Source organism: Dermacentor andersoni, chromosome 1 (genome assembly GCF_023375885.2).
Source record: "Dermacentor andersoni chromosome 1, qqDerAnde1_hic_scaffold, whole genome shotgun sequence".
Classification (NCBI taxonomy): Eukaryota; Metazoa; Arthropoda; class Arachnida; order Ixodida; family Ixodidae; genus Dermacentor; species Dermacentor andersoni.
In genome coordinates, this window is record NC_092814.1 from 264,406,390 (window position 1) to 264,433,335 (window position 26,946).

Consider the following 26,946-nt stretch of genomic DNA (forward strand, 5'->3'; position numbering starts at 1 on the left):
TATTAAGGCATTTTATGATCAGCTGTCGTAACTGCAAAAAAAAAAAAAAAAGCAAGAACTTGTCCCAAATTAAAGGCACCTTCTTTTCCAGGTTTTATAACTTTCAAAAGTTGCCGTTAATTCATTCGGTCGCAGTGTGCCAACGCGTGGCTACTCCACTAGCCAGGGGGTGGCACACCAAGCACGTGCCCCAACGCCCAGAAATTTTTGTCTTAGTATGGGGCCTGCCCGGACCTCTCCTCCTTCCACCTCCTTCCACTGAAAAAAAAAAAATTCTGGCTGCGCCACGGTTTGGTCGTAGACGAAATCGAGGTAGAAAATGTTGCGCTTTTCGTGTTTTCTCTAGTTATTATTTAAATATCGATTATACGAGCATTCGTCTTTATCGAGACTTAAAACACAATAAAAGTTTGCTCCACAGAATCGTTGACCAAGCCTCCCCCTGCGGCGTTTAACAGGAGGACGTGCACCTAAACGCTGGATCTGTACGTAATTTGCAATGAACAGAAGCGTGCGGGCGGACACGTGTAAAGAAAAGGAAACGCTTGGGATTCCGTGTTTATAGATATATAAGAATGCGCATCTAAAGCGTGAATTCGTTTCCGTGGCTAAAATCAAGAGCGCGAGAACAGCATGGACGCAGAAACAGAGATGAACACCGCAGCGCTCTACTTCCAAAAAGCTCATTCTGATTAAAAAAAAAAAAAAAAGATGCAGATCTAACGCATACGTTGGAATCAATGCGAAGCGAAGCTTTAGTAAAGCGGTCAATTAAATGTTTTGCAACTAACGCGATGCGTACAATTGCGTTTACTTTCATATCCTATGCAACGAGTAATCTCATGGAATCTTTCTTGTTTATCCACCACGAAGGTCACAACTTTATTGTCGTGTTTATGCACATGCATCGCTCACACTAAGCTATGCCGGAACGCAAGCTCTAATTGAGGCGGATGTATACAGTGTAAGAAGTATATGCAGCGATGTCACATGGGCGACGAAGGCGATGCATGGTGCTTGTGGAGCGAAGAATGGTGATGACAGGTGCATGCGCAGAAAAATACTATACACGTATCAAGCAACGTTTAAGTAATTCTGTGTCTCCTGTGTCACAGTGGGGCATACCCATTCTGGAAGACTGACCAAGAACGGGCACATTCCCAAGGGGGCAAACCGAACGGCTAGAAATGAAGTAAATAAAATAATCCGTGAAATGTAATTCACCATTTTCTGCACAAATCGGTGGTCTTTAGAGACATTAGTGAGCAGACATTAAATGCTCAGGTTTTATAAAGGAATCGTAGTCGGACATGTCCATTCTGGACGACTTGCCAAGGACGGGCTTACGCACATCCTTAGTAGCTAAATAAGAGAAAAAGAAGTAAATGCAAGAATACATTAAATATAATTTACCATTCCATAACAGAATGGTGTGCTTTGTACATGCCTGTGACCCGGCATTATATGTTAACGTTTTGTGTCAGAAGTTGATATAATAATGAATATAATTATTAAACATGCATGACATGGTCAGCATACAAAGGTCGTATAAGTCACTTCGCGAGTAGTTTCATATAACATTTGGCACAGGCAATCATCCTGATCACTGGTCCCATTATCGCCACATTGCCGATGAATTTTATTCGGTATTAGCTAATGCCAAACAAATTTTTCTGAACCTGCCGTGGTCGCTTAGTGGCTTTGGTGTTGGGCTGCTGAACACGAGGTCGCGGGATCGAATCCCGGCCACGGCGGCCGCATTTCGATGAAGGCGATATGCGAAAACACCCGTGCACTTAGATTTAGGTGCACGTTAAAGAACCCCAGGTGGTCCGGAGTCCCCCCACTACGGCGTACTTCACAATCAGATCGTGGTTTTGGCACGTAAAACCCGATAATTTGATTGGTGTGATATCTTGAATGACACTTTCTCCTCATTTTTTTTCAGCAGTCGCTTGCAACTGCTGTGCCACTTTTATCACACGCAAGTTTTCCGCCTATGGATTACATCTTTTTTGATTGGATGTGCGTTGGCAAACTTATCAGCAATCTAAAAATTTCTTCGTCTTGGGGCCCCGACTCCATAAACTGAGAAATGCTAAAAGGCACTGAAAAATATATAGTTTTATTATTTTGTCGAAGATTTTTTACCAGTTTTTACAGCTTTCTGCCCTGCCAAAAGACGTGAAGGTGGGAAAGGTGGTTCCGGTTCATAGGACAGGTGGAATCCATCCCACTAATAATTACCGACCAAATGCTTTAACATGCATCCCAAGTAAAATGTTGGATCATATAATTTATTCGCATCTTATTAATTTTCTGGAGACCAACTCTCTTTAACAACGCGCAGCATGGCTTTAGAAAATTATTTTCCTTTGAAACGCAGCTCCTTTCTTTTATGAACGATTTGGTTAATAATGCAGATCAGAAAATTGACAGCGACTGCGTATTTCTGGACTTCTCGCGAGCTTTCGATTCTGTTTCTCACGATTTACTGATCTTTAAACTTTCCTTTCTCAATATTGACCCCAAGGTATTTGCATGGCTAAAGGATTTCCTCTTTAACAGGACCCAGTATGTAACCGCTAACGAATTTACGTCCAGACCTTGTTCCGTAACATCCGATGTACCACAAGGATCGGTGCTCGGTCTCTTGCTTTTTCTCATCTACAATTATGACCTTCCTGACTGTATCTCTAATTCAACTATTAGGCTGTTCGCGGACGATTCTGTCATCTATCACAAAATAATTAACCTTAGCGATTCCGGCAAGCTACAGGACAACTTGGATAGCGTATCTAACTGGTGCAACAAATGGCTAATGCTGCTTAACACAACTAAATGCAAAAGTATGCGCGTCTCCTCTAGCTCTACCTATCGTGATATATTGCCATATCCTATTAATGGTATTGCCCTGTTGGTTTTTAACTCCTATAAGCATCTTGGCATTTATATTACTAGTAACCTTTCATGGAATATGCATGTTGAATATGTCACTAACAATGCTACCCAACGTTAGGCTATTTCAGACGAAACTTTGCATCAGTGCCCACCTCACTAAAGCTTACTCTATACAAAACACTCGGCCGTCCAAAATTAGGACATGCTTGTGCCATATGGGACCTAGCTCATGCCAATCTTGCCTCTTACCTCTCGTTTCGTCGCAGGTACTCTCGTCTCTGTCTTTTTCATAGAATATACTACTTTAACCCTTCTCTTAAAGAAAATCTTTTCACCACACCAAGCTGCATCTCGTCTAGCATCGACGATCAACACAAAATAAGCGTCATATTGTCGAACTAATTTGTACCATTCGTTTTTGCTAAGAACCTTCAATGAATGAAACCGCCTTCCCGCCTCCACAGTCTCAGTTTGTGACACCACTAACTTCAAGATCGCCGTTAAAAGTGCCTTATAGTTTGATTTTCTATTTTTGTCCTGTACTGCAAATGTTGTATATTTTCACCCCTCCTTTCTGTTGTGCCAACTAGGCCTTGAAAGTATGTATAATAAATAAATAAATAAATAAATAAATAAATATCCGCCGAAACAGCCCACCCATGCAGCTACAGGCATTGTCACTAATTCTGTCTTTGATATGTACATGATGATCACTCCGTATCTGCGCAATCAATACCCAAACTGTACACTGTAGAGAAAATCGTCTTCACTATTCCTCATCAAGGTACCGCAGCGGCTTTCCGATCTGTCATTTTCAAGAAAAGGCGTCGTTAAAATCGCGGAGATTGCGCCAACGTCAAAAGTTTTCCCAGAGGCGGCCATCCCGTTATTTTAGACACGCGCCTTGGGCGGCGGCGGTACTCGATGGCGCATGCATGTGCTGTTAGGAATGGCGGGGTGACAACGGGCCAGCTTTCAGCCCGCTGCACGTGTTCCAATCCGGCCGGACGGGGCGCACTTCGGAGAACTGCGAATGGCCGGCAGCCACGTGGCGCGCGGTCAGCTCAGGAATGTGGTACTCGGCCGCGCCACCTGGGACAAAGCAGAGTTCTACGAAGCCCTCTGACGTCGGCTCCGGCCCTTTTCACCTGTGTGTATGTGCGGCACGTGTATGTGAGTCATCATCCTTCTCCAACAACCCTCGCCCTCCTCCAAAAGGGCGGGTCATCTACGGTGACGTCGAACGGTGACGTCGAACGATGACTGGACGAACGTTTCCGTCCACTGGGACTCAAGGGGGGACCAAGGGCTTATAAGCAGCGATTGCCGGCTGCTAGGGTGTGCTCGTTGTTGTGCTCGTCGTCGGGAGCTGAGTGCTCGTTGTCATGCTAGAAATGTACTAGTGAGCTGTGTGCTCGTAAGCTGTTTGCTGTAGGTTAGTCTTGCGGGCTCCATATGGGAGTCACGCTAGACTGTCAATGTATCTTGCTTAATATGTAAATACTGCAAATAAATCCTGCTCGCCTAGTCCTGTCGACCCAAGGTCCTCCCGACAACTACGACCGCTCCAATTCTTACAGTGCCCATAGAGAGGAGTCCGGCCGCAGTGCTGCGCCCCCCGTACATGACGCCTTTTGGCGGTGACAATGCGACGTGTATAGCTACATACATTGATTCAGTGCTAATCGCATAAACGTCGACATTCATCGTGAGATATGGTTTCTGCCAGATTTTTTTTTTTTTGGAATTGCTTTCTATGAACGTTGAAGTATAGCCTCGGGCGCCGTCAAGACACAGAATGTACATCATGTGCAACTTTCACCTTTCCCTTCTGTCTCGCTTTTTGTTTCCGCGATACCATGTTACATCAGAGTCATTTGTGCGTATGTGCGTGCGTGCGTGTGTGTGGGGGGGGGGGGGGGCACAGCGTCCTTCCGATGCCGTGGTTGTTCACTCTGGGATTTCGCAGTGCGAGCCGCAGCACGCCCAGCGCCGGGAACGTGACGTCATCGATCACTTGGTCACGTGGGTTTTGGCGCCATCGGATGTTAACGCCGCGGACGTTCGCCGGATTTTTCGCTTCATAGGGAATATAATAATCATCATCATCATCAGCCTGGTTACGCCCACTGCAGGGCAAAGGCCTCTCCCATACTTCTCCAACTACCCCGGTCATGTACCAATTGTGGCCATGAAGTCCCTGCAAACTTCTTAATCTCATCCGCCCACCTAACTTTCTGCCGACCCTGCTACGCTTCCCTTCTCTTGGAATCCAGTCCGTAACTCTTAATGACCATCGGTTATCTTCCCTCCTCATTACATGTCCTGCCCATGCCCATTTCTTTTTCTTGATTTCAACTAAGATGTCATTAACTCGCGTTTGTTCGCTCACCCAATCTGCTCTCTTCTTATCCCCTTAAGGTTACACCCATCATTCCTCTTTCCATAGCTCGTTGCCGCGTCCTCAATTTAAGTAGAACACTTTTCATAAGCCTCTAGGTTTCTGCACCGTAGGTGAGTACTGGTAAGACGCTGCTGTTATACACTTTTCTCTTGAGGGATAACGGCAACCTGCCGTTTATGATCTGAGAATGCCTGCCAAACGCACCCCAGCCCATTCTTATTCTTCTGATTATTTCAGTCTCATGATCCGGATCCGCGGTCACTACCTGCCCTAAGTAGATGTATTCCCTTACCACTTCCAGTGCCTCGCTACCTATTTTAAACTGCTGTCCTCTTCCGAGACTGTTAAACATTACTTTAGTTTTCTGCAGATTTAATATTTAGACCCACCCTTATGCTTTGCCTGTCCAGGTCAGTGAGCATGCATTGCAATTGGTCCCCTGAGTTACTAAGCAAGGCAATATCATCAGCGAATCGCAAGTTACTATGGTATTCTCCATTTACTCTTAGCCCCAATCCTTCCCAATCCAGGTCTCTGAATACCTCCTGTAAACACGCTGTGAATAACATTGGATAGATCGTATCTCCCTGCCTGACGCCTTTCTTTATTGGGATTTTGTTGCTTTCTTTATGGAGGACTACGGTGGCTGTGGAGCCGCTATAGATATCTTTCAGCATCTTTACATACGGCTCGTCTACACCCTGATTCTATAACGCCTCCATGACTGCTGAGGTTTCGACTGAATCAAACGCGTTCTCGTAATCAATGAAAGCTATTATAAGGGTTGGCTATATTCCGCACATTGCTCTATCACCTGATTGATAGTGTGAATATGGTCTATTGTTGAGTAGCCTTTACGGAACCCTGCCTGGTCCTTTGGTTGACAGTAGTCTAAGGTGTCCCTGATTCTATTTGCGATTACCTTAGTAAATACTTTGTAGGCAACGGACAGTAAGCTGATCGGTCTATGATATTTCAAGTCTTTGGCGTCCCCTTTCTTATGGATTAGGATAATGTTAGCATTCTTCCAAGATTCCAGTACGCTCGAGGTCATGAGGCATTGCGTATAAAGGGTAGCCAGTTTTTCTAGAACAATCTGTCCACCATCCTTCAACAAATCTACTGTTACCTGATTCTCCCCAGCTGCCTTCCCCCTTTGTATAGCTCCCAAGGCTTTCTTTACTTCTTCCGGCGTTACTTGTTGGATTTCAAATTCCTCTAGACTATTCTCTCTTCCATTATCGTCGTGGGTGCCACTGGTACTGTATAAATCTCTATAGAACTCCTCAGCCACTTGAACTATCTCATCCATTTTAATAATGATATTGCCGGCTTTGTCTCTTAACGCATACATCTGATTCTTGCCAATTCCTGGTTTCTTCTTCACTGCTTTTAGGCTTCGTCCGTTCCTGAGAACACGTTCAATTCTATCCATATTATACTTCCTTATGTCAGCTGTCTTACGCTTGTTGATTAACTTCGAAAGTTCTGCCAGTTCTATTCTAGCTGTAGGGTTAGAGGCTTTCATACATTGGCGTTTCTTGATCAAATCTTTCATCTCCTGCGATAGCTTACTGGCATCCTGTCTAACGGAGTTACCACCGACTTCTATTGCACACTCCTTAATGATGCCCATAAGATTGTCGTTCATTGCTTCAGCACTAAGGTCCTCTTCCTGAGTTAAAGCCAAATACCTGTTCTGTAGCTTGATCCGGAATTCCTCTATTTTCCCTCTTACCGCTAACTCACTGATCGGCTTCTTATGTACCAGTTTCTTCCGCTCCCTCCTCAAGTCAAGGCTAATTCGAGTTCTTACCATCCTATGGTCACTGCAGAGCACCTTGCCGAGCACGCCCACATCTTGTGTGATGCCAGGGTTAGCGCAGAGTATGAAGTCTATTTCATTTCTAGTCTCGCCATTCGAGCTCCTCCACGTCCACTTTCGGCTATCCCGCTTGCGGAAGAAGGTATTCATTATCCACATATTATTCTGTTCTGCAAAGTCTACTAATAACTCTCCCCTGCTATTCCTAGTGCCTATGCCATATTCCCCCACTGACTTGTCTCCAGCCTGCTTCTTGCCTACCTTGGCATTGAAGTCGCCGATCAGTATAGTGTATTTTGTTTTGACTTTACACATTGCCGATTCCACGTCCTCATAGAAGCTTTCGATTTCCTGGTCATCATGACCGGATGTAGGGGCGTAGACCTGTACGACCTTCAATTTGTACCTATTATTAAGTTTCACAACAAGACCTGCCACCCTCTCGTGAATGCTATAGAATTCGTGTATGTTACCAGCTATATTCTTATTAATCAGGAATCCGACTCCTAGTTCTCGTCTCTCCGCTAAGCCCCGGTAGCACAGGATGTGCCCGCTTTTTAGCACTGTATATGCTTCATTTGTCCTAACTTCACTGAGCCCTATTATATCCCATTTACTGCCCTCTAATTCCTACAATAGTACTGCTAGACTCGCCTCACTAGATAACGTTCTAGCGTTAAACGTTGCCAGGTTCAGATTCCAATGGCGGCCTTTCCGGATCCAGATCGGGATAATGCTTTCGCATTAATAAAGAGCTTTTGAATGCCCTCCCCAACATTCCACCACAGCCTATCTGTGTCACAAGGTGTGTGTGTGCATGCTTTATTCTAAAGAAATATTTACGTCTTGCTTCTCGCCTTCTCTTGGCTGGTTTCAAGCATAGATTTGCTGAAGCGTGCATTTGCGCATTGGCAAGTGTCCACTGTAATCCCTCCTTGACCCTTCCACCTTGAGCGAGTGCTTTTTCTTTTCCTGAGTGTTTTCTTCAACCTTATGAATTTAATTTTGCTCAATTCTTCACTACCTGTGGCACGCCAATGTCACATGGTTAAATGCATTCTTTCTTTTTCTCTTATTCTGTCATGACTCTGCTAGCTTCAGCGTAAGACCTAATTTGTACACATTTTATTTGTTTCTTGTTTCACATTTCACCCAAGGGTCTACTTCTTAAAAGAGAATTTTGCAATATATTTTCATTCAACGCTCGGCGCTTAGTTTTCTACTTGCCTTCCTTTTTTTATTCTTTTTTGTTATTATTTGTTCTTCATTTCTTCTGCATCTGAGAAGTGCGACCGATCGAATCGCACCGCAGTCATCGTAATAGGCGACTTCAATGTGTTCGCCGAGCGTGACCGCTCCTTGAACAGTCATTGCAGCTGCTGGAAGGATACGGCAACAATTCTAAATCTTGATCAGTGTTTACGTATCATCTCAGCAGCTAATAGTAGCCTGGTAGCCGGTGTGTTGCAGAAGACATGCTAGTCGGCTGCAGTTTTGTGACGTCACTCACTGCGAATCAACGCGGCAGTCGCAGCCGGTTGGTTGAGCTTTGAGTTCATTGTCCAATTTGCCAATTTTGTGTTCATTAGAGACCAAGGGATCTATGAAACCCTTATGGGTTGCGTTGGTGGGCTGCACTGATACGGCAAGGTTTCAGTGTGTTGATCGAACATGTCATACTGGCTCCTAGAAATGTGTGGCATTCTTCCTTTGTATACTTGCTTTTCATCGCTGCTGAGGTGCTCCTTGATTTCAATGTTAAGACCTTCCGTTGCTATATGAACAAATTTATGCTCTATTCTTTCATGCTCACTTGCTATATGCATGCGTCAGATTTAATTGCTCCTCTCCTTTCTCTCTCTTGCCTTCCCCCTTCTTTTGTTGTTTCTGGTTTTCCATCTTTCATTTCTCTTTTTTATTTACCGTTTGCTGTCCAGTTATATTTTAGATTATCTTCGCAGGTTTCCAGCCTTTGCTTGAGTCCTCCTCTACTTTTTGTGTCGCCATCTAGAAAATTAAATTATGGGGCTTTATGCGCTGAAACTTCGATCTCATTATAGACACTCCGTAGTTTGGGACTCCAAATCAATTTTGACCACCTGGGATTCTTTATAGTGCGCACGGTGCACGAGCGTTTTGCAATCCGGCCCCATCGGAATGCGACCGCCGCGGCCGGGTTCGAACCAGCGACCTCGAGCTCAGCAGCGCAACGCCATATGCGGAGGGTGAAAATATGAAAGAACAAGAAAGAAAGAAAGAAAGAAAGAAAGAAAGAAAGTTCTCGCAAATTCACTTCTCTCCGACCTGGCTTTCGGCGTGACCTACGCCCCTAGCTCTTTATTTTTATTTGTCTCTCTATGTCTCTTGTTTCCTATATTCGTTGCAGCTCTTCGCTATCTCCTGTTTTCGAAACATGAATCTCGTGCAAGTTTTATTCTCTTAGATCTTTCTTTCACAAAATTTTACACGATTATCTTTTTTTTCACTTTTCGTTTATCTTAAAGCAATCTATCAATCTTAAGAGTAATAAGGCCGGGCTTTCGCTCACATTTCATTAGGTTTATGTTTGTACTCGAGGGTTACGTACACAGAAGGAAAGTAAGTGCTGCTTGACCTTAATCGCTAATCCCGCGTCTGCGCAGATCAACATAGCGGCACCGCTGGACAAGGTGTGGCTTCTGGCCTGCGCCGTGTCACGCGGCTACGGCGCCGCTCTGAACGCGGCCAAGATCACCAAGGAGAGCAAAGTGGGCATCTGGGGGCTGGGAGCGGTCGGCCTCTCAGTCGCCATGGGAGCCAAAGAGCGAGGCGCCAAGTCCATCATAGGCATCGACATCAACGAGTCCAAGTTCCAGCGAGGTGCGTTCAGAGACCTAACGTGAAAAAGGCGAGAAAGAGACCGCACCATCACGTGGGCCGTTTCTTCGCAGCGACTCTACGAGATAAAATTGAAGTGTGAGGAAACGCTACTGAACATTGAGTTAAGCTGTATATTCAATTACCAGTCCACGTCAGAAGGACGGCCGCTCGATCTACCGTGTGCCCCGATGCACGAAAAAAAGATTTAAAAATAAAGCACGGTGCAAAATAAAATTATAACACCTTGGGTGTTCAGTCGTCAAAGGTCTGACAACCGAACAAGCAGGATCTTAAAATTGTATTTTGCACCATGTGTTTGTAATCCTTTCTTTTTTTTAAGCGAAGGTTTCTTTGCACCTTCCTTCGACTTTTCCACTGCTGCTGCTGCTGTCTGGCACACCGCGTCGGGCGGGGGGAGGTTCAGAGCATGTGTGTATACATGGAAGCGTGGCAGAGAAGAGACGCGAGAAACTCGTTTGGACCGCACCATGTCGAATGTTCACGATGCCCTCGGGAGCTCCCTGGGCGTCGTCCCATTAGCCTCTTCACAGCTGTAATTATCCGTGGCCCCCCGCAAAAGCGCTTACCTTTCTACTAACGTGCAAGTCCAGAAGGAAGCTAGATAGAATGGAAGAGAGGAGGGGGAGAGGAGGCAGAGAATGCGTGGAACCGACGCAGTCGCGAAATGAGTGAATAACAGCCTTGCCACTCTCCACTCGCAGTTCCCATACAGAAACGGCGGAGGGGGGGGATAGGGAAAATGTGACGTGAGAAGGCAAGCGGTTGTGGGGAAACTGGATAAACTTAAGTTCAAGGCACGGTACGGTGCGTTTCTACTATTTCTGAAAAATAAAACCATACAAATATGTCTACCGGACAACTTACGCAGGGCGTGCAGAAGCAGAGCCCCATTAATTAAAGCGCTCCGCAGGGTCTAAGCGACAGAGCGAAAGCGGTCGCACGTTAAATCAACACTTACGTGCCCGCCGCAGTAGCTTTGCGGCGACGGCATTGCTCGAGTTCGCGGATTTGATCACGACCGCGGCAGCCGCATTTCGACGGGGGCGAAAAGAAAAAAAAAAAGAACGCTCGTGCACTTAGATTTAGGTGCGCGTTAAAGAACCCCAAGTGGCCTAAATTTCCGGATGCACCCACTACGGCGTGCCTCATGATCAGATCGTGGTATTGGCACGTAAAACCCCTAATGTAATAAAAGAAATTAATCTGCGTGGCCAAGTTCGCAGACCGCTGCTGCAACTGTCTGTAAGTGTTGCCGGACCTGCGTGATGCACAACTTTCCCCGAGAATAAAAGATTTCACTCATGCGTCAGCGTTGTATCGCTAACCTCCAAAGAAAGGACTTCCACCCCACAACTTCGGCAAGAGTGAGTAGCGCTCGTTAAACAATAACAAAGGAGTAGCGCCGCTTCCTGCCGTAGTTTCGCGTACAGTATCTAAAGACATCTACGCCAACTGGCACGGAAACTTACGCCGACTCTGTCGCCAACGAGTCAAGAATATAAGCGAATGGGCGCACACTTGAATATATATGCGCACTGTATACGCACAATAAACGACTGACTACACCGATAGCACACGAATGGCCAAAGCTGAATGTTACGTGACGGTCCACAGTGAGCGAGTTACTAGGGATAATACATCTTTGCTACAAGGTATTACAATGTACAAAAAGGCTATGTTTCAAGCCTTGCACGCAGCAAGAACAAATCTATCGGAACTGAGCACATCCGCAAGCTAATCGGCAGAAATTAATCGGATAGCGACCGCAACAAGGAATTTTACTGAGTCAAAAATATGAAAAGCCGCTGCTTCAAAACATTTCTTAAATAAAGAACGAAGAGCAAAACACACTATAATAATCATCATCATCAGCAGCAGCAGCAGCAGCAGCTTATTTTATGTCCACTGCAGGACGAACGCCTCTCCCTGCGATCTCCGATTACTCCTGTCCTGAACCAACCGATTCCAACTATAGCGCCCGCGAATTTCCTAATTTCATCGCCCCACTAAGTCTTCTGCCGTCGTCGACTGCACTTCCCTTCTCTTGGTGGACATTCTGTAACTCTAATAGGCCAATGGTTATCTAACCTGCGCATTACATCACCTGTCCAGCTGCATTTTTTTCTCTTAATGTCAATTAGAATATCGGCTATACCCGTCTGCTGTCTGATCCAAACCGCTCTTTTTCTGTCTCTTAACGTTATGCCTAGCATTCCTCGTTCCATCGCTCCTTGCGCGGTCCTTAACTTGTGCTCAAGCTTCTTTGTCAATCTCCAAGTCTCTGCCCCATATGTCAGCACCGGTAAAGTGCACTGATTGTACACCTTCCTTTTCTATGATAATGGTAAGCTTCCAGTCAGTAGTTGAGAATGTCTGCCGAATGCGATCCAACCCATTTTTATTTTCTATGAATTTCCTTCTCATGATCAGTGTTCCCTATGATTAATTGACTTAGGTAAACGTACTCCTTCACAGAATGTAGTGGCTGACTGGCGATCAGGCACGTATCTAGGACATTTTTTTTTCGGGGGAGGGAGGCAGCCCAAGGCAACTTTTTTATGCAAATGAGGGGAGGGGGGTACCTTTACTATAGTACAAATGTGAATAATGCCTACCATTCGCTATAAAGACGCGTAAACCCGCAAAATAGAAATGAAATAAGGTGTATTTCACAGGTACGCCTGTGAGATACACCTCTCCTTTACTTGGCAAACAAGGAACTACATTAAATGGACTCGCGCAGGAAAGAAGCGCAAGAAGAACACTGCAGAGAACACGTAAACAAGCAAAAGTGTAAAGGGGCCCTATAACGTAAAACTATTCCAATGTGTTTTTATTCCGAACTCCTGACGTCAAATTTGCGTAACCGCCGACGCAAGCATCTGGCGGTCACCCGCAGGGTTCTCTGAACAGACCAATCAAACGCTCTCCTCGCTCATAGGAGGTCACTTTTGTTTGCTTGAAAAACGAATAACATTGCCTACACTGAGCGGCTTGTCTTATCTCATTGGCTCACAAGAGGCGAGCAGCACGCTCAAGTGGAGAGGAATTCGATAGGGCCGAGCCGCAGCACTGAAAATCGATAACTGGATGAAGAGGGTGGTACCGGCGTCTGCGATTGGTCCGCTTTCCCCTACCTATAGCTTGCGGTGGCTGGTCGAAAATCGCGGTGGCATGCAAAGGAAGCATAAGAATGACGCTAAAACGGATCCTCAGCAAAGGAGAGTTGGCAGAACGAGGTCGTAAACGGGCCGAAAGTGCTCGAAAATGTTACACGGCCACGTAGAAAGTTTTATTACACGCAAATAAACCCATGCTCTTTGACAGGAGCGAGTAGCCAGTGCCTGAGCGATCGGCGGCAGCCATCTTTTATTCCTTTCGGAACGGGGCAGCCTGCGGCTATTCAGAAGAAAATTCAGTTTTGTTCGGCATATTAATGCATCTTTATCGCGTACACGTCACTTTGACGCGGTGAGCTTTTGCGGTTTTGTGAGGTCGTGTGAGAGGCAGGTGAAGAGGGGGCAGCCCGAAAACTTTTGACCAATGGCCGAGGGCTAATGGCAAAGAGGCGTCGAATCAGAAATAACTATTTTTCTTTTGTTCGGTCAAATCATGCATAATCCGTGTGTACACGTTATATCAGATGGGGAGCTATCGCGGTTTTGGTGACGTCGCATGACAGACAGGTGAAAGGGGGGTGATCCAAAAAGTTTTTGACCAATCGCGGAAGGCTTGATTGCAAAATTGGAATAGAAAAGTTTGGAATAGTTTTACGTTATAGCGCCCAAGATTTCTAGTACCGTTTTTGGAATAGCTCTAGAAGAATTGTAGAGGAATATATATTTGCGGAACAATCACAGTTCTTTTGGATCCCTCGTTTACTGCTCTACCAAATGCCAAAACCGACTTGTATTGTTATATGGGAAGTTGCGTAACGATGTGTGGCCGCCAGTCCCGTACAACCGCGTAGAGCGCAGGACGCTGCGGTTCTAAACGCACTGCGCCCACCGCGGAAGGTTACAAAAATACCTACATAAGAACAGCAGAGAAGTGGCTACGTCAGGCGGCTCGACTGATAACTGTATAAGCGTCATTCAAAATACGCAGAATTATTCTCCTCTTCCGGCGCCGTTTTCTCTACTTCCTTTTTAAATAAACAGATGTTGATCCATATATATTTTCACAAACAACGGTTAAATTTGTTAATTTTCGCCTTTCATACCTGTTTGGCTGTTGCCTCTGCTCTCTCCCTTTAGTAGGTCACTTCATTTCTCAATTTTTTACTTTTGTTTCCAGTTGCCAATCACGAAAAGTGCTGTACAATTAGGGAAAAATCAGACAAGGTAACGGATTACATTCATGTTGCTTATGGGTTTAACGGTGATTGCAGGGTTTGATGATGGAAGCTGTTTCGCATTATTTTATTTTCCACCTTATCTAACCCATATTGCGGGTATATGGTTCCAAGGATCTGCCAGCGTCGCGGCGAGCCGTTACTCGAGGAAATAATGAAGCAAAATGAAAAGTTAAACGCAACTGGCGTTTTCTCCTGCCGCAGCTCGTTCCACAAGCATACAGGCCGCTTTACTATACGAACCGAATCCCTTTCCTGGTCCCTGGATTAGTCTAAACAAACAAGGTTGAACTAACGAAGCAACAGCGATGCGAGCGACCGTTGAACACATGGTAACAAATGAACGCATCTCGAGTTAATTACGCGGGCACCGAATCAATGAGAAAACTGGCCTTCACCGCCCAGGAGGTGCCGATAACTACCGCCATCCAAAAGGAGTGAAAAAGGCAGCAAAATGTTGGCCGCCGATTAGCTGTCAAGTCTCAAGATTGACTTGGCAGCGCTTTAGGAATGGGTGTGAGGAGTGGTGGCGTGGGCGCGGAGGGGGGATATGTCAATTAACTTCGGGGGGGGGGGGGGGTCCCCCTGGGTGCGTGCCAGCTGGCGATCTTGAACTCCTGTTCCCTTGCCCGGATATTCATCATTATCTTTGTCTTCTGTATATTAATCTTCAACGCCACTCTTGCACTCTCTCTGTTAAGGTCCTCAATCATTTGTTGTAACTCGTCTACAGTATTGCTGAATAGAACAATGTCATCGGCAAACCGAAGGGTGCTGAGATATTCGCCGTCGATCCTTACTCCTAAGCCTTCCCAGTTTAATAGCTTGAATACTTCTTCCAAGTACGCAGTGAATAGCATTAGAGAGATTGTGTCTCCTTGCCTGACCCATTTCTTTATAGGCATCTTCGAAGTGTCAACTTCATAGGCTGGATCCATCCTTAAAGCTACAAGTGCCATCAAAAATTTTCCGCTCTGAGGCGACAATATTGTGCCGCCTGTGGCTCGGTGTGGCATCTACGAAGGCCTGTACTCATTCCGCATTGGAATGGGGGACACGCCCATGTGCGACTCTTGCGGAACCACAGAAACGATTGAACACGCACATCGTATGTATCTGTCCCCAATACGACGTCGAGCGCGAAGTTCTCCAGGCAGCATTGAACCAGCTGGACTCTAGACCATTTTCCGTAATGAAGATCCTTGGACCCTGGCCGTACGCGTCGATGGCACAGAGAGCCACGAAAGCGCTCTTGAAATACCTCAAGTCGACAGGTCTTGGGAACCGTGTGTAGACTCGGTGCGAACCTTCCACTGTGCGCGAAACTGTGCTCTCTCCTCTCTCTCTATTCATCCCCATTCCCCCTTCCCCCTGCAGGGTAGCAAAACGGACGTGCGTCTGGTTAACCTCTCTGCCTTTCCTGTCTTCTCTCTCTCTCTCTCTTGATTACGTAATACCTCTATGACTGCTGGTATCTCTACTGAATCAAATGCTTTTTTTTTGTAATATATGAAAGCCATATAGAGAGGCTGATTGTACTCTGCGGATTTCTCGATTACCTGATTAATGACATGGATGTGATTCATTGTAGAGTATTCCTTCCTGAAGCCAGCCTGTTCCCTTGGTTGGCTAAAGTTCAGTGTTGCCCTTATTATATTGCAAGTTATCTTGGTGAACATTTTATATAATACTGTGAGTGAGCTAATTGGCCGATAATTTTTCAATTCTTTAATGTCTCCCATTTTTTGGATTAGTATTATGTTTCCATTCTTCCAGTTTTCTGGGACCCTTGCAGTGAACAGACGCTTCGTATAGGGACCGCCAGTTTTCCAAGCATTATGTCTCCTCCATCTTTGATTAAATCGGCTGTTATTCCGTCTTCTGCCGCTCTTCCCTGTTTAATATCTTGCAAGGCCCTTCTGACCCCATCGCTAGTTATAGGAGGAGTTCTTGCTTCCTGTTCATTACTGCTTTCCGACTCCTCTGGCCACTGTACAGGTCAGTATAGAATTCTTCCTCTGCTGTTACTATACCTCCGAAATTGCTGATGATATTACCCTGCTTATCTTTCAGTGCATACATCTTGGTTTGTCCTATGCCAAGTTTCCTTCTCGCTAATTTCAGGCTGCGTCCATCTTTTACAGCTTCTTCGGTCTTTCGCACGTTATAATTTCGAATATCCCTCATTTTCGCATTTTTGATCAGTTTCGACAGTTCCGCGAATTCTGTCTTATCTCTTGAGTTGGACACTTTCATTCTTTGTCGTTTCTTTATTAAGTCCTTTGTTACTTGGGAGAGCTTGCCTATCGGGTGCCTTGGTGCCTTGCCTCCCACTTCAATTGCTGCGTCTGAAGCTAGCATAGTTACGGTTTCATTCATTAGCTCTATGTCATCTTGATCTCTCTGTTCTAAGGCTGCATATTTGTTTGCAAGTACCAGCCTGAATTTGTCTATTTTTACCCTTACTGCCTCTAGATTGACCTGCTTCTTCTTGACCAATTTTACTCTTTCTCTTTTACTCTTTCTCTCTTCAAATTGAGGTGAATCCTAGCCCTCACTAACCTATGATCACTGCACTTTACCCCACCTAACACTTCTACATCCTGGACTATGCTGGGATCGGCAGAAAGTATAAAATCAATTTCATTCCTTGTTTCACCATTAGGGCTTTTCCAGGTCCACCTTCTGTTGCTACGCTTCCTGAAGAAGGTGTTCATTATTCGCAGCTTATTCCTTTCTGCGAATTCTACCAGCATCTCTCCTCTAGCGTTCCTAGAATCGATGCCATAGTTGCCAATTGCTTGTTCACCAGCCTTCTTTTCCCCCACTTTTGCATTGAAGTCTCCCATTACTACAGTATACTGAGTTTGCATTTTTCTCATCGCAAATTCAACATCTTCATAAAACTGATCTACTTCATCATCGTGACTGGATGTTGGAGCTTAGGCTTATACTACCTTTAATATATACCTCTTATTAAGTTTGATTACGACTACTGCTACTTTCTCGTTAATGCTGTAGAATTCGTCAAGGTGGCCCGCTATGTCCTTATAGATTAGGAATCCTATACCCCGTATTGCTTCTTATATGGGAGACCTGTATAGCAGAGGACATGACCGTTAGTCAGCACTGTATAAGCATATCACCAGTTCTTCTAATCTCACTAAGGCCAATGATATCTCAAATAATGTCTGATAGTTCCTCAAGGAGTCCTGCTAAGCTAGCCTCACTCGTCAGAATTCGGGTGTTTAAAACACACTAATCCTGATTCAATTCATGAGCGGAAAGTTTGGATAGCTTGGAATACATATTTAGCCCCGCTTTTAGAACAAGCACCATGCATACACGCTGCTCGCGCCGTTTGGAAATAGTTTAATCAGCTCCGAAAGCGCTTTTGCGTGTTCTCTTCAGCTGCGGCCAAAGCTTCGCGTCGTCCACCCTGTCACCGTCTGCGATATATCTCCCGAAACAGAGGTTTGCTAAGCTGCACCGGCGTTATACACGACCATTGTAAACACGGAGGCAGTTGGGGCACGAAATGGACGCGTCACCACGTGATCAAACATGGCAGCGCCCACGGCATCGCCGTGACACGGGCCAATATATAACCATGACAGAATGTTTGGTATAATGCAGAAAAAACGCTAGAACGAAAAACGCGCGGCAGCTGCCCCCCGCAAGTACCTGCACCAGTTCGCCGTCACATCGTGAATTCTCTTGACAATTCCGGTAAAGAAGGGCTTTATACATTGCATTATGAAGGAACAAAAGACATGTCCTGAGTCTCCCAGATGCGAGAAAGTATACTTTGAGATCTGTGACGTCGTACTGTCATGTAGTAGAGCGAAGCTTTCAGTGCGGAATGCAAGAGGAAAGTTTGGCCTTCATTTTTTTTTTACTTCAGTAATAATCAACCTTATTTCCGCCAGATGAGTGACAATGAGGCTTTCGGCGAATACTTTGCCAACGTAAACTCAGTGTGGCTTTCTAGTCTCCCTTTAAACTATGAATGCGAGGCAGCATTCTTGCTGTGTGCCATATAGGCATACCTTCGACCGGCAGCGGAGACACGTCATGTCGGCGCAGTAAGGAAGAACGAACGATTACATCCGGTGGACCTTGAAAATTTCCCGTGAGCTTACATAATAGACGGCGACAGGTTCTGGTCGAGGGTCGTTAATAATTAGCGACAGAGAATTAACATTGTAACATTCCGAGATAAGCGAAAAGTCGGCGTTTTGTCGGTCCTACCGGCACGAAAAACGAAGGAAGTAAACGAAAATACTGCACACGCAATATATATATATATATATATATGACGCCACACTCACGACCCCGGAGGGGAAGACTGAGCCTTTATTTCCTCTGCTGCGAAGACGTGTTCTTTGTTTAAAACGAATTCTGAAGGTGGCGCTCTAACCATAATTAAGTGTTTTTCTTCAATGTCCCGTTAAACAATATGCACATGAAAAGTTGCATCACTTTTCGAATGTCTACATACGCTGGTTCAGTTAACCTTCTGTTGAACCCAAATGAGTCAGCGAACAAATACATATGCATCACGCACGAGATGACAATGCGAGAGGTATGTGACGTTGTCGCCCCGCCTCAATAACGAGCAACAAGCGAAATTTCGAGGTTAATCGGGGGATAAGCGTAATTCCGTTGGCAGGCTTTCCCACACACCTAGTTTGACTTAAGCACGATGGCGGACCCTGGGTTAGAATCGTAATTAAGGAGTCAGCATGCGGTGTCACCTGCTGGCACTGTTCCTGCTGCCTCCCCTTCCTCGCACCATCCAAGCTCTGAAAAGGCGTGTCTCGGGTGCGACTTGCTGGAACGCGGCCATCTTGGTTAGGGCAAGTTAGCTCTGCCAAAGCCAGAATGTATTGAGCGTCTTCAGCACAACAACGCACCCACAAAAGCCGCATTAAAGATTGCTTCTAAGTCTAGCGGTTAATTACTGCGTCAGACTACATGCTTGGATACCTTCAATGCCCGTCGTGGCAGTTCAACAGCAAAAGTGAGTTTATGTCAAGAAAATTACGAAGGTTTACGTGCAAGCCAAAACCACAATCTGATTATGAGGGACACCGTAATAATTTTGACAACTAGGGGTTCTTTTAGTTCACCTAAATCTAAGTACACGAGCGTTTTTGTATTTCGCTGCCGAATTCGCGCGCAGCAGCCGGAATCGCACCCGCGACTTCGAGCTGAGAAGCGCACCACTGTAGTCTATAAACTGCGGCTTTTATGTCAGGGAAAAGTGGCCTACATGTCAAACAGTATACTGATAAGGCACACCATGAAACGCACACGCAAGTTGTCTTTTACCCACAAGTGTGTGATAAAGTGCAATCGTTGCCGGAGACAACGCATATATGCGCATGCAAGCACTTTTATTTCTTCAGATTGTTCCCATGCGGCGTGCAGCTTTATCGCGGCACGTCCCTGCACATTCGAGGGCATAAATTATCTCATGAGGCGACGGTTAAGCCAAATTGAGCCGATTTGTTGCATTATAAATAATGCATCGCATATATATGTTAGGCGCATACACTTTAAGTAGTCCTCAAAATTTTCGCAGTGATTGACGAAACTAAAAAGAAAACAAGAACACTAAATCAAGAACAGACACACTAACTCAGCCACAAAGCCACTCATCACAGTTCTGCAAACGGCAACTATATATAGTCTCCACGCACGCTAGCACAACGCATGCACCGGGGATGTCCAAACAGACACGGTGCATCACACGAACGAACCCTGTGCTGGCGTATAAATACACAAAAGCTAATGGCTACATATGAACGAAGCTATGTTATATGGATACGTCTCTTAAAAAAAAAGAAGAAAAAAAGCATCTCACAAAGATGCCTGCATGCGCAAGTATACGTGCGCCGGTCACACGTGCTTATCCTTGCGCGCAGCCAAGGAGTTCGGCTGTACCGAGTGCCTAAACCCGAACACGCTGTCAAAGTCCGTTGTGCAGCATCTGGCCGAGAAGACGAACGGCGGGCTCGACTTCACATTCGAGTGCATCGGCAACGTCCACACTATGGTGAGCACCGCCCACCGCTACGCGGAAGGCATGCGCACGGGAAACTTTGCACGTACACCATCATCATCATCATCATAATCATCATCATCATCATCATCACCATCATAATCATCATCATCATCATCCTGGTTATGCCCACTGCAGGGCAAAGGCCTCTCCCATACTTCTCCAATTACCCCGGTCATGTACTAATTGTGGCCATGTTGTCCCTGCAAACTTCCTAATCTCATCCGCCCACCTAACTTTCTGCCGCCCTCTGCTACGCTTTCCTTCCCTTGGAATCCATTCCGTAACTCTGCACGTACACGCACGTACACATGTCGACGTATTTAAGTGGCGTTGTCTAATACATAGACTGCGGGTGGCCACTTCCGGAAGGAATCGTGCTGACATATCGGGTAGTCGCGAAGATGCTCGCGAACTTGGACTGCCAATGATGTCCTTGCACATTTTCTGCACGTGGTCAGTCTGACTTCTGAGCCACAGAAAAGCTGGTGTTATATTTCGCCCCGCGATCTTGCTAAGCGCTCGGCGAACAGAGTCACGCACGCCACCTTCAACCATGCGTGTTGCAGACGAGTTAACACAGTTTACGTGTATTACGTGAGTGATAAAATTTCAGCTTCAACTTTTTATATTAGAGCTTATGCATGTGAAGCTGAAAAAAGAAAACATGGCACAGTAAACGGGGAGTCTTCCAGCCGACTGAGCGTTCTGCTACTGCATGGCGGCTGCTGACGGGGAGGAACAGTTGCCGACTCTCTGGTAGAAGTGACACAGTGAGGAATCACACCATCTTGCCCAATTATACGCCAGTTGTGCTGCTTTCAGCCAATAAAGCAAGTTCGAGGAATTCGACAGCGTCCATAGTAGCCGTCAAGGAAGTAAATCATAATATTACCTCTGTATTACCCAATTACCCCTGTGTTTTCAAACATGCCTCTGCTCGACCGTCTTCCTCGCTACCACTGAGTTAAGCGCAATGCCGCCCCTCTGCGCTTCAATGACGCTCACGGTGGGCTCTGTACGACGAAGAGTTGCTTGAGAGACACACTCTCAATCCAGTGCATTCGAATTATGCGCCGATAGCACGTGGTTTTCGCTTGTTGTGGATGGAAGCATCAACCGGTCAGCAATCTCGATAAGCAAAGGACGTTTAGAGTATTGGTGGAAAATAATTCACCGACGATTACGATACTCCCTAACGCGAAATTTGAGCTCAGCTCTATACATATTTTCATTTCGCGATATACTGAGGCAAATAATTTGAGAGAGACGTGTTGCAGAGTCGGTGATTGTCGAAAATCTGATCTGCGGGTCAAGCGCGTCGGCTTTTATACATGACTCGTCGAAGGTTCCAGCGTAATCGCTGGTGCCCGCGTAGCTTCCAGAAAGTATTACACAATTCACGTCGCGTATACAATCAGATACAGCCAAACCAAGCAAACCAAACAAGCGTGAACGAGAGCTGACACGAGCAGACAATCGTACGAAACGAGCGGTCTGGCTGAGACCAGATGCGAGTACGCATGGATCGGTCGGGCCGCTCCGCATGACACCAGTTTCCCGCGCGCACGCCACTGAAGGGACCGCTCTCATTGGTATCCGCCGTTCGCGGCTCGCGTCTTTCATATCCCGCTCCGCGTTCGCTCTTTCATCTTTCGCTATGCTCGTTCGCTCGGTTACGCCGCCGACACCGACGCTCGCTGCAGGAACGGCCGCCTAAGAGCTGCGCTCTAAAAAGCAGGGATGAGATTGATACGACCAGGTCCGTTCCAAGGCAGTGGTTCGAGGTAGATATACAGGGTGTTCCAACTATATATCGTGCACCAATATTGAAAAATATGCTAATGCCACGTAGCTGGACAGAACCAAGGTAAGGTTGGTTGTCGTCGCTTGGAGATGCTCAGATTGTATTGTGCATTCCGCATAATTGCATAATTAGTCTTAATTAATTGATCAACTTCTCAAATGTTATAATTAGGTGAAACGTGTCAATGAGAAAATTGTAGAGCAGCATGAAAAACTCCCGACACTGCTTTCTGTTGCTCAATACGCGCAACATAAAAGTTCTTTTTTCGCAAAAATGAAAGAAGCCCGCGAATACATGCAAACTGCCTCGAGTGGCGCGCCAGTATTTCGTGCATTCGCGGGCTTCTTTCATGCTTGGAAAAACACTTTTATGTAGCACGTATATTGAGCAACAGAAAGCTGTATCAGGTGTTTTTCACGTTGCTCTACAATTTTCGCACTGATAATTTTCATCTAATTTTAATATTTGAGAGGTTGATTAATTAATTATGACTAATTCTGTAATCTGGCGGTAGGCAAAAAAAATTAATCTGAGTATCTCAAAGCTACGTCAAACAACATTACCTTGGTTTTGTTGAGCTACCTGGCATTTGCATATATTTAAATCTTGGTGCACGATAGCTGGGATACCCTGTAGAAGTTTTAAGGAACAGAAAAAAAAAAGATTAAGGAGATGTAAACAAAAATGCTACAATGAAAAACATGTATAGCATACCTGATTTACTCAAGTAGGCTAGGTATCTATTTGTTACCGCCCCGTTTCAAAGGGGATGCCAATAAATCATCATCATCATGTCACTGAAGCGTAGCGACCAGTTCACTCAATGGTCAACGCTGCCATCCCCTTTTTTGAGTCCAGGTATACAGTGTCGATTGTAAGAATGGTTCAGCATGCAGAAGTAAATCGCGCTCGCATTTCTTGGTCAGCGGTTTGGGCCATAGTGGAATCTCGCGTTTTCACTTATACGAGGTATTAAAAAGTTTCGAATCTGGCTCTGTATTTAGGAAAGTAAATTATTTATGTGCATTCAAACGCCGTCACCTTCGGTATAGTCCCCTTGCGCAGCAGTACAGTCCTCTCAGCGTTCCTGACGCCTTTCGAATATGTCCTAGAAGTCTTCTTTACGGGACGAGTTGAGATAATTTCTGTGATTCGAGCTTTATTTAAGCAACCTTGGCGAAATGGTGACCTTTCAGCTGGGTTTTATTATTTTGTGAAGAAAGCAGAATAAGCAGGAGCGAAATCGAACGAATGATCCGTTTTTCACGTTGAGGATCATCACTACAATGGAACTTAGGTGTGCGATATTTCTACGACCGAAAAAAAATACTATAGGCACGTCCGAAGCTGGACAAAATGCACGCCTATCGTCTTTTTCAACAGTCACAGTATTGCTCATCGGAAATTCGTCGTAAATGGTCAGACTGTCAACAGCGAGTTTTACTGTCTAGGGCACCTAAGGGAAGGATGCTGGGCGAGAACGGCTCGATCTACGAGGAGCTGGATGCTGCACGGCGACAGTACACCCTGTCACAGAGCAATCCGTACACGCGTGTTTCTTGCCGGAAATAGCGCATTTTCTCTTCCATACTACTCGTCAGACTTTGCTCCCGTTTATTTCGCTCTCTTCCAAAGAGAAAAAAAAAACGATCTCAAAGGTCGCCATTGTGACAGGAATGCTTGAATCAAGCTCGAATCGCAGACGGGTGCTCGACGCGTCTCAGAAAGAAGACTTCAAGGACATATACTCGCAAAGCGGCAGGAACGCTGGGAGCGGTGTGTTGTTGTGCAAGGGGACTATTTAGAAGGTGACATTGTTTGAATGCACGTTTAAGAAATTACTTTCTTCAAAACAGAGCCAGTCTCGAAACTTTTTGATACCACCTCGCACATCTACTAACGCTCGCTGCGTACGCGTAAATGCCAGAACATGACGTAAATGCGGCATTGTTATATTCGTACTTTTGCAACTTTGGGTATATATAGTCTACGGTACAACAAAGCGAGTAGTACGTTTTCGTTCACGTATCCTGTGTTTCGTACTTTGTGGGTGCAGATACCGCTTACAAAAAGCGAGATTGCAAACTTCAGTGTGGCTCCATGGGGCAACTTCACCGGCACACGGGAAAAGCGTTTCGTGGCGCCCGCAAGCTATACCTCCTTAGGATTGAAATTTGTCTTTTTCTGAAAAGAAACGACTCGATGTATTTATATACGAACCTCAGAATCATTTGATCTTGCAGTGTGCAGTTCTGCATTAGTTTTTTTTTTTTTTTTCATATTGTTCGGTTTTACGTGAAAAAAAAAAAAAAAACAAGATATGATTACGAGGCACGGCGTAGTGAGGGACTCCGGATTAATTTCGACCACCTGGGGTTCCTTAAGGTGCAACCCAATGTGCGGTACATGGGCGGTTTTTTTTTTTTTTTTCCATTTCGCACCCATCCAAATGCGGCCGCCGCATCCGAGATGTGACCCCGCGCCCTTGGGCTTATCAGCGCAACGTCCACTATACGCCACCACGTCGGGTTCTGTATTAGTTCGGAAACGACGATCTTCTTTTCTAGCCTTGAGCTGGCGTCACTGCTGGCAAAACGACAGGCGCAGAAGTAACCGTACGTAGTAACATAAACAATGCGCGATGGTGCATTATTTTTTTTCAACCTGTGCGTACTGCGCGCTGCAGAGGGAGGCTCTGGAGTCGACCCACGCGGGCTGGGGAGAGTCCATCATCCTTGGCGCGGCGCCTACAGACAAGTTGATCGCCACGCTGCCTTCACAGCTCACCGCCGGCAGGACTTGGCGAGGATGCGTCTTCGGAGGTGGGCCACTCGCGCGTATATCACAAGCCCATATCTACTTGCGTCCTCAACTGCATCGAACTGCGTGTCATTTCAGTGCACGTAGTCATTGCACATCAAGAGCGTTTAGCGAAGCACGAGATACATGGCGCAAAACGAAATGTGTCATCTTGAAGCGGTCGCCCGCACAATGCGACCGCTTCCGATCGTCTTTGCCAACTGAATCAGGCTATGTCTAGCGAAGTGCTGTGCCCATACCGCGGCTACGCTGCCTCCGTCAGAGGTGGATTTCGGTAGCTGTACATACAGAGCCTGTGTAATAAATAAGCAGGATATATGACAATGACCTGAATTGAGTAAGGTGACTGAAAAAAAAGAAATTATGGGGCTTTACGTGCAAACACCACTTCCTGATTATGAGGCAGACCGTAGTGGAGGACTCCGGAAATTTCGAACACCTGGGGTTCTTCAACGTGCACCGAAATCTAAAGGTGGCTGAAGTGCCAGATGGTAGAACCGCACTATTTGCTGTCAAGCACTACATATCAATCGCGCTCTTCATTCGTTAACGAGACGCGTCTTTTCGAAAATTCTGCATTGTCGCTGACTTTAAAGATTTAGCCTCCGTTAGCAAAGTATTACATACACCGTTGCCTGCTGGCTTCTTCCACGAGATGTGTGCAATATCGCTCGTCAACTCACACGGCTGCAAATGTTCCTGCTCTGCGTTCGCGGGGCCCCGCGCGTGTGCGTGCACCATCGCGCAGGCTGGAAGACTGTTGACCAGGTGCCCCAGCTCGTGGACCTCTACCTGGACAAGAAGTTGAAGTTGGACGAGCTCATATCGCACAAGCTGCACCTGGAGAGAATCAACGATGCCTTCACGCTCATGCAAGGCGGTCTTTCGTGAGTGTATAGAGAGCACCGTGCCACCTGTACTTATACGCCCTTCTCACAAATCTTTTGCAGCACTGTGGAAGATGCAGGACTCCGATGCGACGGCCAAAAGCCAATGCGTTCATCCCGGTGGTTCACCCGCCCGCGTCGTCTGCTCGCCGCCACAGAGATTGGCGGTATATATGCGACGTAAATACGCAAAGGTCCTAACATGCCACGTATCACTGTAACGTTTATATTATGTACCAAGCGAAAACGAAACTCTGATCCCGCCAATAATGAGACAGTTACGACCGGAACTATATTATGCTGCGCAAGGATATTACCTGCGTACGCCTCGTACCTTCGACAGTGCTGCAAACGACTTGCGAGATGGTGTGTAGGCTGCAAACTAACGTATAGGTGGTACTCGAGTGGAAATCACGAGCTGCGCTCGAGCGCTAGAGACAGAGCAGACGATGTTCTGACGCAGAAAGGCGGCATGCATCACGTAAAGACACCTACGTTGGCATGATTACGCTGCTGATTGGTTAACGTCAGCTGTGGTTTCCGCTCCGTGCCACACTAAGCTCTGAAACAGAAGTCTATCAATCCAAGTCCTGCAGTCTCGATGGTGGTGTTAGGGCGCTCAGACTTACGAATGTATGCCTAATTCCACTGACGTACCAGCTCCGAGCGCCCTTAATCACGACCTCAGCGTGAACGCAAATCAAGAACTATGTATACATCGATTGCTCACCGTGTTGCTTGTGAGTCGGTCAGCACGAGCAGCGCTGGCACGAGTGACAGATCCACCGCCTTATAAGCAGCGGGAAGGATAACCGTGAAGCGCTACCAGCATAATTATTTCGTCTCTATACCCCCCCCCCCCTTTCTCTCTCTCTCCCTCTTTTGTGTCTTAACGATCATGCTTTTGTATCATAAAGAAGTAGCGCTAAGATTCAGTCCGAAACAAAGACCCCGTGACAATGCCGTTATCGGAATAACTTAGCCTCGTGGCAGTCTGCAGC

The 26,946-nt window shown here is 46.1% G+C and overlaps 1 protein-coding gene across 2 annotated transcripts in view; it reads left to right on the forward strand.

The window, feature by feature from the left end:
* Nucleotides 1-26,946, forward strand: part of LOC126548296 (alcohol dehydrogenase class-3-like) — an 89,496-nt gene that overhangs the window by 62,172 nt on the left and 378 nt on the right. Inside the window, exons 6-9 of one of the 2 annotated variants that reach the window (XM_050196443.2) lie at nucleotides 9,773-9,989; nucleotides 20,295-20,425; nucleotides 24,925-25,060; nucleotides 25,807-25,945. In XM_050196443.2, coding sequence (XP_050052400.1) covers nucleotides 9,773-9,989; nucleotides 20,295-20,425; nucleotides 24,925-25,060; nucleotides 25,807-25,945 — 623 coding nt within the window. The other variant, XM_055063081.1, reaches the window with a different exon arrangement.